We start from the raw sequence: 17,364 nt of genomic DNA, 5'->3' as shown, positions 1-17,364 counted from the left end.
TTATTATTTATATGCTATGTGTAATGAAAATACCCTCACAAAAATGTAAAAAACTTTTATTTCCGCGCGTAGAGCGTATAACATTGTGCAGCATACAATCATTGGGAAAATCGCACAAAATATGGAGAAACAAAATATACCTAACCTACTTTTTTATATATTTTTTGCCTCATCGATAGGTATTAAATTTCTGAAACCAACTGTTCGAAAACCTACCAATGTTGCTGGTTTTTTTAAATTAAACTTTTTAAACCACAAGCAGATTAATTACATGGTAATGAGTGAGAATCTGAGTGAAGTTGATCTTTTGTTGGTATAACAGGAATAACATCACATTACATTTTGACTGGGGCCACTCAAGCTTAAAATACAGTATGACTCTGTTGGGTGAATTTTTAATTTATTTAAAAAGCCATTTGTCCGATTAAGTCCCAAGAGTGATTTACTGTAGGTTACACATATAATTGATATTATGTCTGAACATAACCTTAGTGTTACTATTAATACTGCCCAATTTTATTTGTAATGTAAACCATTTATTAGGCCTATAGTTCAGTAGCAATGTAACTTTAATCTATTAATATTATAACACAGTGCCAATTGTGACATTAATCATAACCCATTAGCACATCAGTTGTTTTTATAACACAATAATTAATTGACCAGTATTGGATAAAGTCCAATATTCTAATTATTTTTAGCTCGGGATTATCTCACTTTTTCAGCTTAATATTTGGTACTGAGCGTAAAGGAATTTTAGCATTTTATAAAAAAGAGAATCAAGTAGACTTATCGAAGCAAGCGATCAGGACAAGGATCTGTTTACTGTTGAAAAATGTTATGCTATAAATTTAATATTAATAACGATTACAGTATTTTTATTAAAACAACAACAAATATTTTGTATTCTCACTATACTAGACAGTACAGTTTGGAGGATTCAAAAATGATAATAATCTCCCTTTGTTATATTTTCGTAAACGAAGATCATTTCAGAATACAACAAGAGATATAACAAGAGTCAGATATCTGATTTTTCTAGATCTAGAAAAGTCAGATATCTGACTTTTCTAGTTCCAAAATGGAACTAGAAAAGAGGGATATAATTACCATGCTCATACATGCCGAGCAGCATCGGTGACTGTGTATCATCATAACTGACATTTTATTTTGTAAATTTGCTACAGCCATACTAAGTGGGAGCTTGCGTTATACAATTTGATTGAATAGTGTTTTACAATACTTTGTTTGACTTATAATTATTATTCTATTGTTTTATGATGATGAACAACTCTAAAAATGTAAATAGGAAATGCTTTTTTTTTATTTTATCTATTAATTTATGTTGTGTTTATTGTTTTATGCTTTTTATGTAAAAGGGTCCTGTGAAAACAGAAGTGTAAACTTCTCTATGCAGGATCCTTGCCATCATTTATGCTATGAAATTATATTTCAAGAGGAAGACCAATGACACATTACCATCCACTCCTAAAAAAGGAGAAAGATATGATTTCAACGGTTCATAAAATTCTTCCAAAAGAAATTGCTAAATCAATTTGTCAAACCGGATCAAGGTTAGCTCATTTGTATGGATTGCCTAAAACACACAAACGCATATACAATAGATGATGTATTTAGCTTTGCAGCTGATATACGCTCCACCGTTATAAATGCTAGTGATATTTTGGTATCAAATGATGTCTCGTCCCACAAATGTTCCTTTAACCGAGACAATTCAAATTATTGCTGATAAAGCATTTACTAACAACTGGTTCAACGATAATTATGGACTGAACTTAGATAAGGACGATTTAAGAGCCATTGTCTGTAAGAATCAAAGAAATATCAAAAAGAGTGGCAGACTCAAAAAAATGGATTTCTTTCCAATTTTGCACATGGCTATATATGTGTTGAGAGAAATCAAATATGAAGTATTTTTTATTTCACACGTACATTTCCATGGCAACGGCCAAATTTGTGTTTTTGACAAATTTTGTCCTTTTTTAAGGTTTTTTAAAATGGATATTGGTACTACTTTGATGAACGATATTTTTGTTTTGTTCATTTAATTATAAAAAATAATTAGTGTATGCATAATAACAATGCATTGTGTACCTGTTTCAAATTTTTTTATTTTGTTTATTTCATACTTTGGGAGATACCATTTATTTAAAAAAGGGTGTTTTTCACATTTTTAAAATTGTTCAATGCAACTAAACTTTACTTCACCATAACGCCCAAAGTGGTGTATTTTTTTAGCTGATTTATTACAAATAGGTAGTTCTAATGTTTAATAATTGATTTCTAAAATAAAATACTGGGGTAAATTTAAAACCTACAAGCAGTGTTGCGAGAAACATAGGCATTTTTATAAAAAAAAAACATGGTATATTAGGCCCTGTTTCTGCTGCCAACTAAATACCGTATATTATACGGTATTTTTTGAATACCCGTAATACCGTATATATACGGTATATTTTTGGCAGCAGAAACTGCGCTCATAAAAAATATACCGTATTTTGTATACCGTATTTTCCCCACAAAATTTGTGGATAAAATACGGTATTTACAAATTTATACCGTATTTTTTGTACCCGTTTCTGCTGCCAATAAAAAATACCGTATTTTTTTTTTACATGACAAAAGGTCAACATTCGTGTTTTTATTTTCTGTCGCTGTCAGCTGCTTTACACACGTGTATAGATATATTCGGCGGAAATGTGGAGCGAAGACGTCACAGTTTTACTAAATAAATGTGTGTGGGGAAGCTAAAATGTCTGGCCAACTAAAAGGTAATAAAAGGGACAACCACATTTATAAAGACATTTCTAAAAAAATAAAGCAGGAGTATGGAATAGACTTGTCTTCAAAGCAAGTAAACTCAAAGCTGAAGAGCCTGCGAAAGTAGTACAACATTGTAAAATACAATAACTCGGGGAGGGAACGAATTAATTGTCCCCATTACAATGTTTTCTGTGCTCTCACAACATTTTTTTTTTTTCATTTCATTTCATTTCATTTATTTTAATATCATTATCGCAGCCTTAGCTGAATTACAAAGATATTTACATTTGTTCAATATTAAAATTTGTAAAAAAGTATAAAACCAATGATAAAAAAAATATAAAAAAGGAGGTAATTTACACAAGAAATACAATACAGGAACATTCAAAAAGTTTAGCTTAAAATATTAAAATAAAAAAAAAAACACCTAAAAGCATCAATAAAAATCGCAAAGCTGTACTGGGTGATATATACAGATTATTCATTTAGAAGCGAGATAAGGTATGGTATTGCACTTTTTCTATATCTTTCAACTCTGCATTTGGGTTGTTGATACTTTACACGTCTTAGTTTCATGTTACTTACATTCTTCACTGGAAACCATTTTCCAAAATGAATACTTTTTGAACAATTCAGAGAAAACTTATAGCATAGATTACGCCTTCTATCAGATAAAGTGTCTAAAGAAAGATCATTGAGTGCTTGGTCATAACATATGTAGTCATTACACAATATTATTCTGCAAGCCCTTTTTTGGACAGATTCTATCATATCACTTTGTTTCTTAGTGAGACTAGAATGCCATACTGGGACAGCATATTCAACACTTGGTCTTATGTAACTCTTAAATACATCTACAAGATCAAATTTCGGAAGATTGAACTTTCTTAATCTACATAATATATGCAGACGTCTGCTGGCTTTGGATACAATTTCTTTAACATTACGGTCCCATTTGAGGTTAGCTTGAATCCATAAACCTAGTAACTTAGTTTCATTAACGATTTCAATTGTAGCATTACCAATGAAAAGGGGTTCATGTTCATATTGATTTCTTTCTATCACTAGGGCTAGGCTGTTGAAAGTGAGACGTAAAATTTCCTTTATTGCGACTTTTAATTATCGATCAAATAAATGAATGGCAATTTGGGTAAAAAAGATGAAATTTAACACGACCACCCAAGAAGTATTGTTAGCAGAAACGGGGTACTAAAAAATACGGTATAAAAAATACCGTATTTTATACCGTATTTTGAGCAGTTGCAGCAGAAACAGGCCCTTAGTAAAAACATTTTATTTTCTTTGATTATTTGATTTTAAACTCATTGGTCAGAAAAATTCTTAATGTTTTATATAGTTCTAGTTGTGTTGTGAGAAAAAAAATTAATTTTTAATTATAGATTCTGTAATTCCCAGTTTTAATGTAATTTTATTGGTTATATCCTCTGGAAATTTGAATAAATTATCAGATCGTTGTGAATTTTAATCTTTGCAACAGATTACTCCTCTCTTATTTTGAAGCTCCTCTTTCATTTGTTTACTTCTTTTATTTGCTAACCTAAGCAGATCCCACATGCCCATCCACCACCACTTTCGACGACCACCCCTTCCCCCCCCCCCCTCACCCCACCCCGACTATAACCACAAAAAGATAAACTTTGGTCGATCATCCACTATAGAGTGTCAAATGCATGCATTCAAGCACCACCCACACTGCCGCTACTATCGCCCCAATGAATAGACGGATTCAAACTCCTCCATCCCACCCCCTCCCCCTTTCTCCAAGCCCCCACCCACCCCAAGTTAAAAATTGCAATGCAAAAGATAGGACATAAAGTTAAGTTTTTAGACCCTCGCCTTCAACCCCCTAACTATTTAAAAGTCCTGGATCCACCACTTTTCCCTCCCCAAAATAGAACCAATCAAAAGTCAATAATATACTCAGGTATGTTAATGCTACATAACAAATATTGAAGCCCTGATTTGAAATTTCATTTCATTTAAGGTCAGCATGTAAAATATCACACTTTATTATTAAATATTGGTTTTAAATTCTATATTTTTTTACTGTGATGGTTGGATTCAGTATTAATTATTAATTAATAATTATCTGATAATTATTAATTAATAATTATCTGATAATTATTTAATTTCCCTTAGTTATGCATAGCAACAGTTACTATGGTAACTAAAAACGAGATATTCTTTAGATTTTGCATATTTATCTCATACAAATTTAAATTTGTAGATTATTAGCAGGCATGCCTTATTTGCATTTTCAAATTACTGTTTCACAAGGTCATATTCGTAAGCACTTTCTTCTGTGATTATTTTTATTCATGAAAACCCCATATTTTATTTACAGCGGCCACCTCCCTTAACGGACGCCCTTTGAAAAGCCTGTTTGTTCTTCCTATCTAATTAGTGCATTTGGTGCTTACCGTAAGTAGCTGCGGGCACCTTTTTATACTAAAAATGAGATTTTTTGTAAGCGGCCAATCGAAAAATGTGATACTTATTGCATAGACCTATGAATTAGAGGTGCATGTTTATTGTATTTCTTTATATATTAGCTTTATTTTGAAGAGGTTTTAAAAGCATTACTGTGAAGAGATGAGAAAACTACACAGATTTTGACCGACCATTTTTCATATGATAAAAGTTTTTAAAATTTGTCTGAAAATGATAAAAAATACTAAACCACCTGATTATAAATAATAATAGGCCTACAATTAGCTGGAAAATTGAGAGGCTCGTTTCGTTAAGAATATCGTATATAGCCATAATAAGTGATTTTGGCCCTTACCTCCCGTAAGGGGTCACCGCCCGTAAGCGGCCACTTTTCCAGGTCCCGAGGGTGGCCACTTACGGGAGGTTCAACTGTATTTAAAAAAACAATTATCCTTAGTTATGAATAGAAACAGGTTCTAAGATAACATAAATAATACATTTTGACATAACTTGACCCAACAAATGACCCTTTCACAAGTTCAGACATTTTCTGGGATTCAGTAGATAAGTAAATTTGGGAAAAGGTAGTAAAGCTATGTAATCAATTGTTTGTAGTCATGAAACCCCATATTAAAAATATTGTACTTAGTTACGTATAGAAACAGTTGCTACAATACACTATAGGTAAAATGTTGATGTCATTTGACCTCAATATGTAAAATATTTTTTTTTTTCATGAAAACTCCATATTTCATTTTTTTTTTTAATATCATTAGTTATGTAAACAGGTTTAAATTTGGCAAAAAGTATAAATGTAAAACTATGTAGAAAAAATGTTTTGTATTTATGAAAAACCCCTTATTTTTTTGAAATTTTCGCATAGAAACAGTTACTATGGTAAAATGTTGACCTCAAAATGAATGAATTTACAAGGTCAAGTTTGTCATTAATGGAATGCAGTAGAAGTAAAATTGAGAAAAATTACAAATGCAATAAATTCTATGTATTTATAAAAAACGCCATTGTTTACGTTTTTTTAAAAATTACTTTCCTTAGTTACACATAGAAATGGTTGCTAAGGTAACACTATAGGTAAAATATGAACATTGTTGAGAATTGTTATGAACTATCTTGTAAATTTTGATCAAACATTAATAGTTGTAGTAAAGTGGGGACCTGTCCTGTTTTGCATTCTGACCCCTTTTGACCTCAAATGACCTATTTACAGGGTCAGATTTTTTGGGAGGTCTTTCTGTATCTCTTTACACAAAATAGATTTAAAAATTTATAAAAACCATTGACGCAATTATTTCCAAGTTTAACATTATTTTCCATCAACTAAATATTTCAATGCAAAATACTGTTTTTCTGGCAATTAAGTGAAATAAACCTGGCAACACATTCTCCTATTTTATCTAAACTATTCGTATGACTCTAGTAGCATTATGACAAGCCACATATACATTTTATTATTGGATTAGCCATATTTAAATTGTGTTTCATGTGTTTTGTTTGTTGATATTTTGTTATATTTTTTGTATTTTTCGTATTTTCCTGGCAACACAAAACCTATGTACGAAATTTACCCCAGTGTTTTTTTCGTGATTATTGTTGACAAACCTATTTACTATCAAATTAAAAAACCTCATTGATTTAAAAACACCACTTTGGAAGTTATAGGTACGTTTATGAGGTATACTTTTATTTAAAAAATATTTTTTAAAAACACCCCTTTTTAAAATAATGGTATCAACCAAACTCCATTTTGTAATTTATTTTTTTTCAACATTAAAATGGACCTGAAATGGAATTTCGATTTTCAAGAAATTCACACATGTTATTTAAATGTATCAAATTAACACAAACCCATACAAATAAAAACAAAATGTATAGTATTTTGAGTAAAAACGAAATTTTAAGATACCATGGTAAATTAGCGAAAATTACTCACGCCATTGCAATATTCTATTTCAACGGCCGTCGGAAGCCTCTATATTCACGACGTCACATATACATACGATGATATCGAGAGCGTGTATGCCGCCCGATAGTCAGTGAATGATCGACGGCCTGGAAAGATACGCGAAGCGTTGACACTAATACTTATTTATTCAATATCTAATGTTGTTGAAATATAGGTCCCTAAAATATACTTTGTTTGTTCTAAAACCCGAATTTAGAAGGCCTACCTCCCAAACCTTTACTAGGCCTAGGCCCCCAATCCAGAGCGCGGAGTCGATCCACCACCCACATCATGCGGCGAGGCTCCGTTTCATGTGTATCCAAGGACCAAAGCGATATCAACAACTTGCTGCGCTCATTGTCAAGCCAAAGTAAAATATGAATAAAATTCGTTTTCGAACTGCCTGATTCGTGACAAATAAATTATCATCTCATATTACTAATTTAATTCTGCTATTAACTAAAAACTAAAGAAACTAACACATTTTAGCAGTATAAATTACGAACGATATACAAAATACACGAACGGAAAATATGGATACGCATCATTGCGCACGGAGCTGTATCCCGGACAACGTTGCCAGGCCAACTTCGGTATTGCCAGAAAAAAACCGTTGATTTTAAGATTTAAAATCGTCATTTTCTCGATGAATAACCGTTTATACGGTAATAATTTTATCTAAAAAAATTCTAAATACGTTTCTGCAAATGCACAAGCATTTTTTAGAAAATACTCCATAGATTTCAAGAGTTATAGCCAAAAAACTGCAAATTTTCCATTGGAGGGATAGGAATATATTCGCAAAGTGACGTCACCCGCGAATTTTTTTGATTTTCAAATGGGGCTTTCCCCAAAAGGGCCAATTTATATTTTGTAACAATATACATTCTAGCAACACCTAATAGCCCCCAAAACATCATTCTAAAATGAAAAAAATCGAAAATCCATTTCAGGTCCATTTTAAATGGAACTCAATACATGTTGTTTACACTGCTATAAACAAAAACTGTATACTGTAAGTATTTTTGGTTAAATTAAGTATACAAGTTTGTACTTTTTCACTATAGAAAATCTGTGAAAAATGGCAAAAACATCAAAATTTGGATAATTGACCGTTGTCATGACAACGGAGGCTAAAAATTAAAATGAATGTTGTAGATATGCTTTTTATTGAAATGTCTATTCATGGTAAAAATTTGAGAGAAATCCATTTTTTTACATCTACCACCAAATCTTTGATTTTTACAGACAATGGCTCCTAATTGTACTCCTCAATATAGCAACGAAAGATCAGCTATTCCAATTTAATGGTAACTTGTATGAACAGGTTGATGGAGTTGCAATGGGATCACCTCTAGGGCCCCTTATGGCAAATGTATTTATGTGCCACACCGAGGAACGCCTTGAATCTACGAACCACATGCCCAAATACTACAAACGGTATGTTGATGACACACTAGTATTCATGCCAAATCTAGAAGCTTTAAGCTTTACTTAACACAGCCCATCCTGCGATAGCGTTCACAATGGAAACTGCCGTGAACAATTCAATCCCTTTCCTAGGAATGCTGATAACCAAAGATTTGGAAAAATTGCACACACGGGTTTATAGAAAGCCAACAGACACAGGCTTATTGCTACACTACAATAGTCACGTTGACAACAAGTATAAAAGGTCACTTATTATAACTATGTTAAATCGGGCTTACAAACTATCGTCGACCCACCAGCTTTTTAATGATGTGAAATTCTAAGGAAGATTTTTAAGCGTCTGAAATATCCAGATGAACTAATAACAACAACCATACAGAACTTTAAACCAGCAGAGAGCAATAACAACACTGCAGAAGGTGAAACAGATTTATCCGAAATACCAGTGCGAATCATCCTCCTGCCATTCAAAGACCAGAAATCTGCAAACTCCGTCAAGCGACAACTATGCCAACTAAGTCACAAGATAAACAAAAACATTGTCCCTGTATTCATAAGTAAAAAAGTTAAAGATAACATTAGGAAAGTCGAAAAGAAACCAACTATTATAAGTCAACAATGAGTTGTGTATAAATTTAAATGTGACTTGTGCGATGCAAGTTATGTTGGATACATGCCGACACCTCTACCAACGCATTGTTGAACATAGTAGATGCTTAATAGGACAGCATTTAAAGGATCATAACGTGATTGTTAATCCAAGTAAAATTAATTCATGTTTTAGTATACTTAGGAAATGCAAAAACAAATTTGACTGTCTTATCTATGAAATGTTGTATATCAGACAATTAAAACCTAGTCTGAATAAACAAAGTGACTGTAAAAGCTAAGCTTTTCATTTTACAGGATGTTAGACAATAGGTCTTTTGTTATTTAAACTTTGACCCTTGGCTTGTGCTATTTAATTAGTTGTTGTTTTATATTTTATTCATTGGACTTGATAATGTCGTTCTTTTTTAAGCGTTATTTTTATATTATGTATTTACAATAAACGTACCCTCATTCGAAATTATATTTATAAATAATAATAGGTTCCATTGTTGTGCTGCTGTGTAGAAGAATGTGTCTTTGATAATGTGTCTGATTTAGACAGGTAGAATGTATGAGAGCTTCTTCTTGTAATATTTTGGATGGTGGATGTCTTCGAGAGTGTGTGTACATGAATGGCTTGGTTGTTGAATATTTTGTGAACATGGTTTAGTTTTAATTGTTCAACCCGACTTTCAATATTAAGTTGACCAATAGATTTAAGTTCTTCCTTACCAATATGGGACCTGTTATCCCAGTTACAAATAAATCTGGCAACTTTATTTTGGGCAACTTGAAGTTTTCCCTTAAAGTAACTGGTTAGTCCAGAATACCATGGTTTCACCACAAAGATCTTCATCCATATAACATCCTAAGTATTTAACAGAATGCTTCCGTGATAGTTCTTTACCATTACAATATGCTTTAAATTTTTCAACATTTTTAACTTTTTTCTTTGGGCCAAAAAGAATATCCTCAGTTTTATCAACGTGTAGTGAAAGTTCATTATTGATTAACCAAGTGTGACATGAATCAAGGATGGTATTTGCAATTTTTTCCGGGCTTTTGACAGAAACTAATAATGCGGTATCATCGGCATATAAGATAGTTTTACAGTTCGTACTAATAGAGATATCATTTATATAGCATGAATATCAAAGAAATGTTTCCTGTCTACTGTAGAACCTTTGTAAACCCATTCCCTAAGTATTTTAGCTCTAATTTTTTTGGTCCTATTGACATAACTTTGCTCGTCTTTAAACGGTTAAAAATGTAAAAAATAAGTTGATTCTAATCATTTTTGCGGCCCGCTATAAATCCCAACATGCATTGCGCGGATTGATATTTCTGTTTTTTTTCTGTAATTCAACCACTTTTCGATCGATCATAAGGGCAAAATAAATGGAGTCTGACAAAAATACAATTAATGCAGGTTAGGCCTATATTAATTATCATAGTGTAGTATTATAGTAAAGTGTACGATATTCGTACGTTACCGATGTTTACCAGCTACATCTACAAAACTAAGCCTATCTAGGCTAGGGCTAATATAAAGACCGCCCACGAAAGGGCATAATGATCATTTTCGACAATGTTTAGGCTAGTCAGAACAGTCAGATTTGTATATATTTTGCTTTATTTCATCATTATTCCTAAGTACCAATAACTCCTGTACCTCACAGTCTCTCAGAAAATAAAACAAAATCAAATAATTAACGAATTATCCTGTTTGTAGGCAACAGCGGTAATGTATTCATGAACATCAATCCTGAGTTATAGATATGCCTAGCCTCGTGGTTGTCTTGTAGCAGAAACTGTCGATTTCTTATTTTAATACAGAATCCATTAATTGGTGACGATCCGGTATTCTCAATGAAAAGGTTTTTTTTTTTTTCACAGAAGCAAAACAAAAATATCAATCCACATGGCACTCATGCAAGTATTTATAGTGGGCTGATAAATTTTTTTTTTTTTTTTAGGTATAGCTGCAATCCTCATTCTATATCTATGCCTATTGAGGCGTTTGGGCCTTCGGCCCTCGTAACCTACAACAATTTAAAAACATCCCTCTGGGACAATGGTGACAACAAGACAACACATCATCATAGGGGGACAAATATAGGCTGGGGATTGTATCTACGACTACAGTAGGCATAGATGCAGCTACTCTTTGTTTTGTTTTTTTTTATGTAATAAACTAATATATATTTTATTTTTAATGTAGTAGACCTTTAATTATTTTACATAGAAAAATTGTGGGGAGGAAAGGGAATATGAAACTCGTTTGTTTTAACAAAGTTTGCACAAATTTAAATAAACTAAATTAACACAAAGATAAACCACCACCATTTAGACCCAAGTCTAGACTACCTTGTTAAATACCATTTTTAGGCCTACGTCCAGGTAGTGCGTCGTTCATCATAACAACATGACTGTCGTCGCCATAAATGTTGTCCACCACGCCGTAGTAGTAGACTAGTATAGGCCTAGGTAGTACAACTAGTACTAGGCCTAGTAGTAGTAGAGTAAGTAGGCCTAGCCTAGTAGGTGGTGGCGCATCGTCATATAGAAGGCCTAGCCTAGGCGGCCTAGCCTAGCTAGTTAAATCGAGAGTTGTTTACATACCATCAACCGTTTATACAAAGTATCATTATTTAATAATGTATTCTACATTATATACTATTCTAACCATTCAAACTAAGAACTAAACAGTATAGGCCTAGAGGCTTGAAATACTAATTTTCTTACCGTTCTTCTGTGTACGACGCGACGTGTGATGGATATATGATGAGACTGAGAGTACCTCTCTCTCTCTCTCCCCCGCGCTCCGCATCAATGAACGTGCTTTTGTAAAAGAGGAACGTCCCCTTTTCTGTAATGGAATTATCCAAATCCACAAGCTTCCGGGGGTTACCCGAAATGTTGATACTCCCCCGTGATTTTAGGTAAGAAGAAGAAGACACAACAATTGTCAGAAGCGATCAATCAAGTAACCACATAAACAGAAATACTACAAATAAAATATTATTTTGAATATCTTAAAAATGTATTGTCCCCAAAAATATGAAAAATGAATTATTTTTTGTAAATGAAAATGAGTAAAAAAAAAGTTTTTAGATTAGAAACTGGGTAACTTCTTCTGTCAGTCTGTGTTTTATTGCCGAAACACGATAGCTCAACAGACACTTTTAATATTTGTCTAGACAAAACAAAGCACACGTGCTGTTGTCATGTACAGATATGATACATCCAACAGCGCGCGCTCGTGTGCGAACTATCGGTTAATATGCGGCGTGTACGTACGTAACAAGTTTGATTTGCTTGCTGCTGCCTCCACCGTCGTGACACACACTATTCATCATGTCCAAAAAAACAGAAGGTGCAACATCATACCCTACTATTACTGTATAATAATAATAATAATAATACTGTATTTAGGCTATACTGCGATATTTTTGCTATAAAATAAGAGACCCACGGATAACTGATATGAATAGTCTAGAGTAGTAGAGTACTCTCTATCTGGTACTAGCCTGGGTGCAGAACAATTAATTATAGGCTACACATTTGCGGGAAAAAAGTATAGGAAATTTTTTTTTTGGTTTTTCTAATAGAGTATACCATATAGAATGTCAGAAAAAAAAATCCCCATCCCAGGGTTTTGGGGAAAATTTTTTATGGCACTTTTAAATCAACACTTGATAGATGGACTACACCTGTCAACGAGCGGCACAAGACGCCTTCTACGCAACATCAATAGGCACCACACAATTATTCGCAAACAGAATCGATTAGGCCCTACATAACGGACAGTCAACACGCGGCAAACCGTCACCCAAAAGAAGGAATTCTAACCGGAGAAACAACCAAGCGAAAGGATCTAACAACAGACAAAGTCAATGTGCCGGATGTCACTTCTGTGATGAACACAATCATGTCAAAAAGAACTGTAGACATGGTCAACATATTAAGTGTTACTCATGTGGTTTGTTAGGCCATAAGTCGGTATTTAATAACGTAAACAGGGTTAAATCTAAGATCTTAAATAACAATAGTATCCAAATATTAGGTTTAGCTGAAACATTTTACAAAATGATCAAACAATTGACATTAACAGCTATAAATGGATTGGCAAAAATAGAAAATCTAAAAATAGGGGTGGTATTGGTTTTCTAATATCGGAGGCGATTACAATCATGGATGATAATTAGGCCTATTTCGACCCACACGATGATTATGAAAGACTATGGATAAAAGCTAAGTTAAACAATAATATTATATATATATAGCAGTAGCTTATTTTTCTGTCGAAGGAACTTATGCTTGTCTCTCTGATGAATTATATAATCAAATCCTATCAGAAATTTTACAAATTGAAAATGAAAAAGCTGCACACATTTTAATTATGGAAGACTTTAATGCCAGAATTGGTAATGCAATCCCATATGGAGACCCTGTCCTTAATACCAATGGCAAACGTTTTCTTAATTTTTGTGAAAATTCGGAACTTACAGTTCTCAACTGTACAAAACTATGCCACGGAAAGACAACATGGATGAGGAATAATCAATCCTCAACTATTGGTTATATGTTAACCTCAGACGACCTAATAGAATATGTAGAAACATTTATTGTGGATGAAGACCACCGCTTTCATTTAGGCAGTGATCACAATACATTAATAACAAATTTTAAACAAAGCTTTGGTCAATTAAAAAAAAAGAAAAAGAATAAAATCTCCACAAATATTTGGAATATTTTACCAGATCAAGACTGGTCCAATTACCAAAAAGAATTAAAAGATACTTTCGAAGAATGGAACGCCAATGAATTTGACTGCCCAAATATGCTATGGTCCTCATGACGATCAAAATTATTACAAGCAGCAAATAAAACAATAGGATTCAAAAATAAGAAATGTAAACACAAACGATGGTGGGACTCAAACTTTGATCATTTGATCAAAGATAGAAAAGCTGCCAGTAAAGAACACCGGCATTGGGTGAAGAGTAATAAAAACACAGTACATGGCAACGAGCTATGGCAAAATTACCAACATAAAGGAAAGCTGTCAAACACGCACTCAACAAGAAAATAATGCAAGTTCGCATTGATAAAAGCGCACAAATTTCAGAAAACGGTGGAGTAAGCAGTAAGAATTTTTGGACAAACTTACGAGGTTATAACCGCAAAAAAGTTTAAACCACTTCAATTAAACTGCCTAACTGATGAGACAACAAAAGATAAATGTAAAATAAAAGAAACAATATGTCAATATTGGAAGACATTAGGACAAAGTAACTTAGGTACTCATGATTATTCAATTAAACAAACAAAAGAAGAAATAAACAATCTAAGAAATAAAAGTGATGAATGTAATATCAAAATTCCCCTCAGCTTTGCAATATATATTATATATCTCTATGTTAGATATTAAAAGGGCTTTAGGCCAATGTAAAAATCACAAAGCACCTGGCACCGATACCATTCCTAATGAACTTCTCAAATTTGGAAGAGATAAACTTATCCAATCTCTCTCTCTCAACTATTTAATCGCCTGTTAGAACTTCAAACTATCCCTGATGAATGGAACAAAGGTATAATAATCCCGGATCACAAGAAAGGTCCAAAAAATGACTTAAACAATTATAGAGGTATAACTCTCAACTCATGTGTGTGTGTGTCCAAGGTATTCACGCGTATTATATCTAATAATATCTCAAAGTTTCTTGAAAGCAACAACATATTGTCTGAAATCCAAGGTGGATTCAGAAAAGACCATCGCTGTGATGATCATATTTTCACCTCAATTAGACAGGCAGAAGGTAAAAATACACATATGGCTTTTCTTGATTTTCGAAAGGCCTTCGATACTGTATGGAGAGACAAATTGTTAACCACAGCATGGGATATTGGTATTAAAGGAAATGTATGGAAATGTTATTTAATATATATACTAATGTTTACTGTAAAGTAAAATTTGGAGAAATCGAAACAGAATATTTCGAAATTGAAGAAGGTGTTAAACAAGGTTGTGCATTATCACCTATTTTATTATGTATATATATAAATGAATTTGCCAAACTTCTAAGGGAAAATAAAATGGGCATAGAAATATATAATGTTCAATTAAGTGGTCTATTCTGGGCAGATGATGTTGTTCTGCTAGCTAACGATGAAAGGGAGTTACAAGAAATGCTTGATCTAGCTACAAAATTTAGTAATGACTACAAATTAGAATTCAACTATGAGAAATCCAATGTTTTAATTACTGGAAAAAGAACAGACAAACAGAGATTATGGCCATTAAGTGATCATTATATTTCAGAAGTTAATAGTTACAAATATTTAGGATCCCATATTACAAGATCTCTTTCCGATCACTGTCATATTGAAGAGGTTGTTAGAAGGGATATAGAATTATAGCGTATAAAGTCAATTATTAATGATCAAGATGATTATAACAGAGTGTTTTATGGAGATTTGTTGTGGAAGACTCTTGGTCTTCCTTCAATTAACTATGCGTGCTCTACATATATATATGTATATAATATGTATTTATGAATTAGATAGAACACGGGCGTCTATTACACGGTGTTTCACGTTAAACGATCTTCAGATAGACTGAACAATACCGTATCTCGAGGTGTTATAAGGCTTTAGTCAGGTGGTATGTAAATTTTCTTGTTATGACGACATTTTGAAATCAGTTCAGACCTTTTGTTTAACAAATTTGTTTTGTTTGCATTTAGAATACATAGCTTTTCATCTAAACAAAGACTACAACGCCCATAAGCGGCGTTCTTAGTGGAGGAATATTTAATTACTTTCCATTTAATTGTAAACATTACGTCATTAGTTTTCAAAGACCATACGTACTTTGAGAGCTCGGATTCTTTACTGTACGTTTCTTTTTTGAAAGATTTCTTGTGATTGTTAAACCTAGTTTTAAACTGCCCACCCGTCATACCAATAGGTGAATAAAGCCAAGGACAAATGGAATGATGAACAAATTTTCAAATTTCTTGATGATATTAATGCAAATGTTGAAAAAAGGGATATTGATGAAGCCCTAATTAACCTTTATAGAACTTTAGAATATGTTTACATAAATACAAAAAAACAAACACAAATACAAAAAAAATGCACAAAATTGCCCAAGAATACATGGTTTGATCGTCAATGCAAAAAAAAGAAAATTATTATTCGTAGCATTCTTAATAAATATAGAAAATACAAAACTAACACCCTATTAAAGGAAAATCTGTTAAAGAAAAGGAGTTATAAAAAATTAATAAAATTTAAAAAAAATAAACATAAAAATTCATCCCAACAAAAATTAATCAGGTTAATAAAGGAACATAACAGTACAAAATTTTGGAAAAACCTTAAAACCAAACGACGACAAAACGTGACAAACATTACACTTAAAAAATGGCATGATTACTTCAAAACTATGTTCCAAAATCAAACAAATAATATACAAGAAATCAATATAGAAGACGATAACGATAACAATTGCGAACATAACGATTGTTACAATGAAGAAATCAGCCGGGAATAGGTAAGTTATGCAATTAAAGCACAGAAAAGGAGTAAAGCTCCAGGTATTGATGGATTCCCAATTGAATTTTTTACTTGTATCCCAAATGCTGCTATTAGCGCAATTACGAAAATTTTTAATAGTATTTTTACCCCTGGAAATTTTCCCCAACAATGGGCAACAAGCATTATTATTCCTATATTTAAAAAGGGCAAAAGAGATCAACCAGCAAATTATAGAGGCGTATCCTTAATATCCACTTTAGGCAAGGTGTTTTTATACATTATAAGCAATAGATTAAGCAAATGGACAGAAGAAAATGAAATATTACATCAAGAACAGGGAGGGTTTAGAAAAGATTGTCGTACTATTGATAACATATTTATTTTAGACACAATTGTTAACAAATATCTCTCAAAAAAAACGAGGAACTGTGTACATGGCGTTTATAGATTTAAAACGCGCTTTCGATTCTATTAGACACGATTTCCTTATAAGTAAACTAAGAAAATCTGGTATAAAAGGTAAAATAATCAAAGTTATAAAAACAATGTATAGTAAATTAAAAGGGCATGTAAAGGTTGGCAACAAAATTGGAGAATCC

The 17,364-nt window shown here is 32.5% G+C and overlaps 2 protein-coding genes across 2 annotated transcripts in view; one reads left to right on the top strand and one right to left on the bottom strand.

Annotated features, from left to right (window-relative positions):
- Positions 1–12,121, bottom strand: part of LOC140063606 (polypeptide N-acetylgalactosaminyltransferase 13-like) — a 103,959-nt gene extending 91,838 nt beyond the window's left edge. The window contains exon 1 of the mRNA XM_072110019.1: positions 11,966–12,121. The gene's annotated coding sequence lies outside the window, so the exon portion shown is untranslated. The remainder of the gene's footprint in view (positions 1–11,965) is intronic.
- A 3,198-nt stretch (positions 12,122–15,319) lies between these two features.
- On the top strand, positions 15,320–15,643 carry LOC140043568 (uncharacterized). Its single transcript, XM_072088092.1, has one exon. It carries the CDS (start codon positions 15,320–15,322, stop codon positions 15,641–15,643), a length of 324 nt encoding a protein of 107 aa, XP_071944193.1.
- The last annotated feature ends 1,721 nt before the right edge of the window (positions 15,644–17,364 follow it).

Source organism: Antedon mediterranea, chromosome 1 (assembly GCF_964355755.1).
Source record: "Antedon mediterranea chromosome 1, ecAntMedi1.1, whole genome shotgun sequence".
NCBI classification, from domain to species: domain Eukaryota; kingdom Metazoa; phylum Echinodermata; class Crinoidea; order Comatulida; family Antedonidae; genus Antedon; species Antedon mediterranea.
This window is presented reverse-complemented; position numbering and strand designations above follow the sequence as displayed.

Excerpts from the sequence above, each read along its gene's own strand:
- LOC140043568 (XM_072088092.1), top strand. The coding sequence starts at position 15,320 with ATGGGCATAGAAATATATAATGTTCAATTAAGTGGTCTATTCTGGGCA.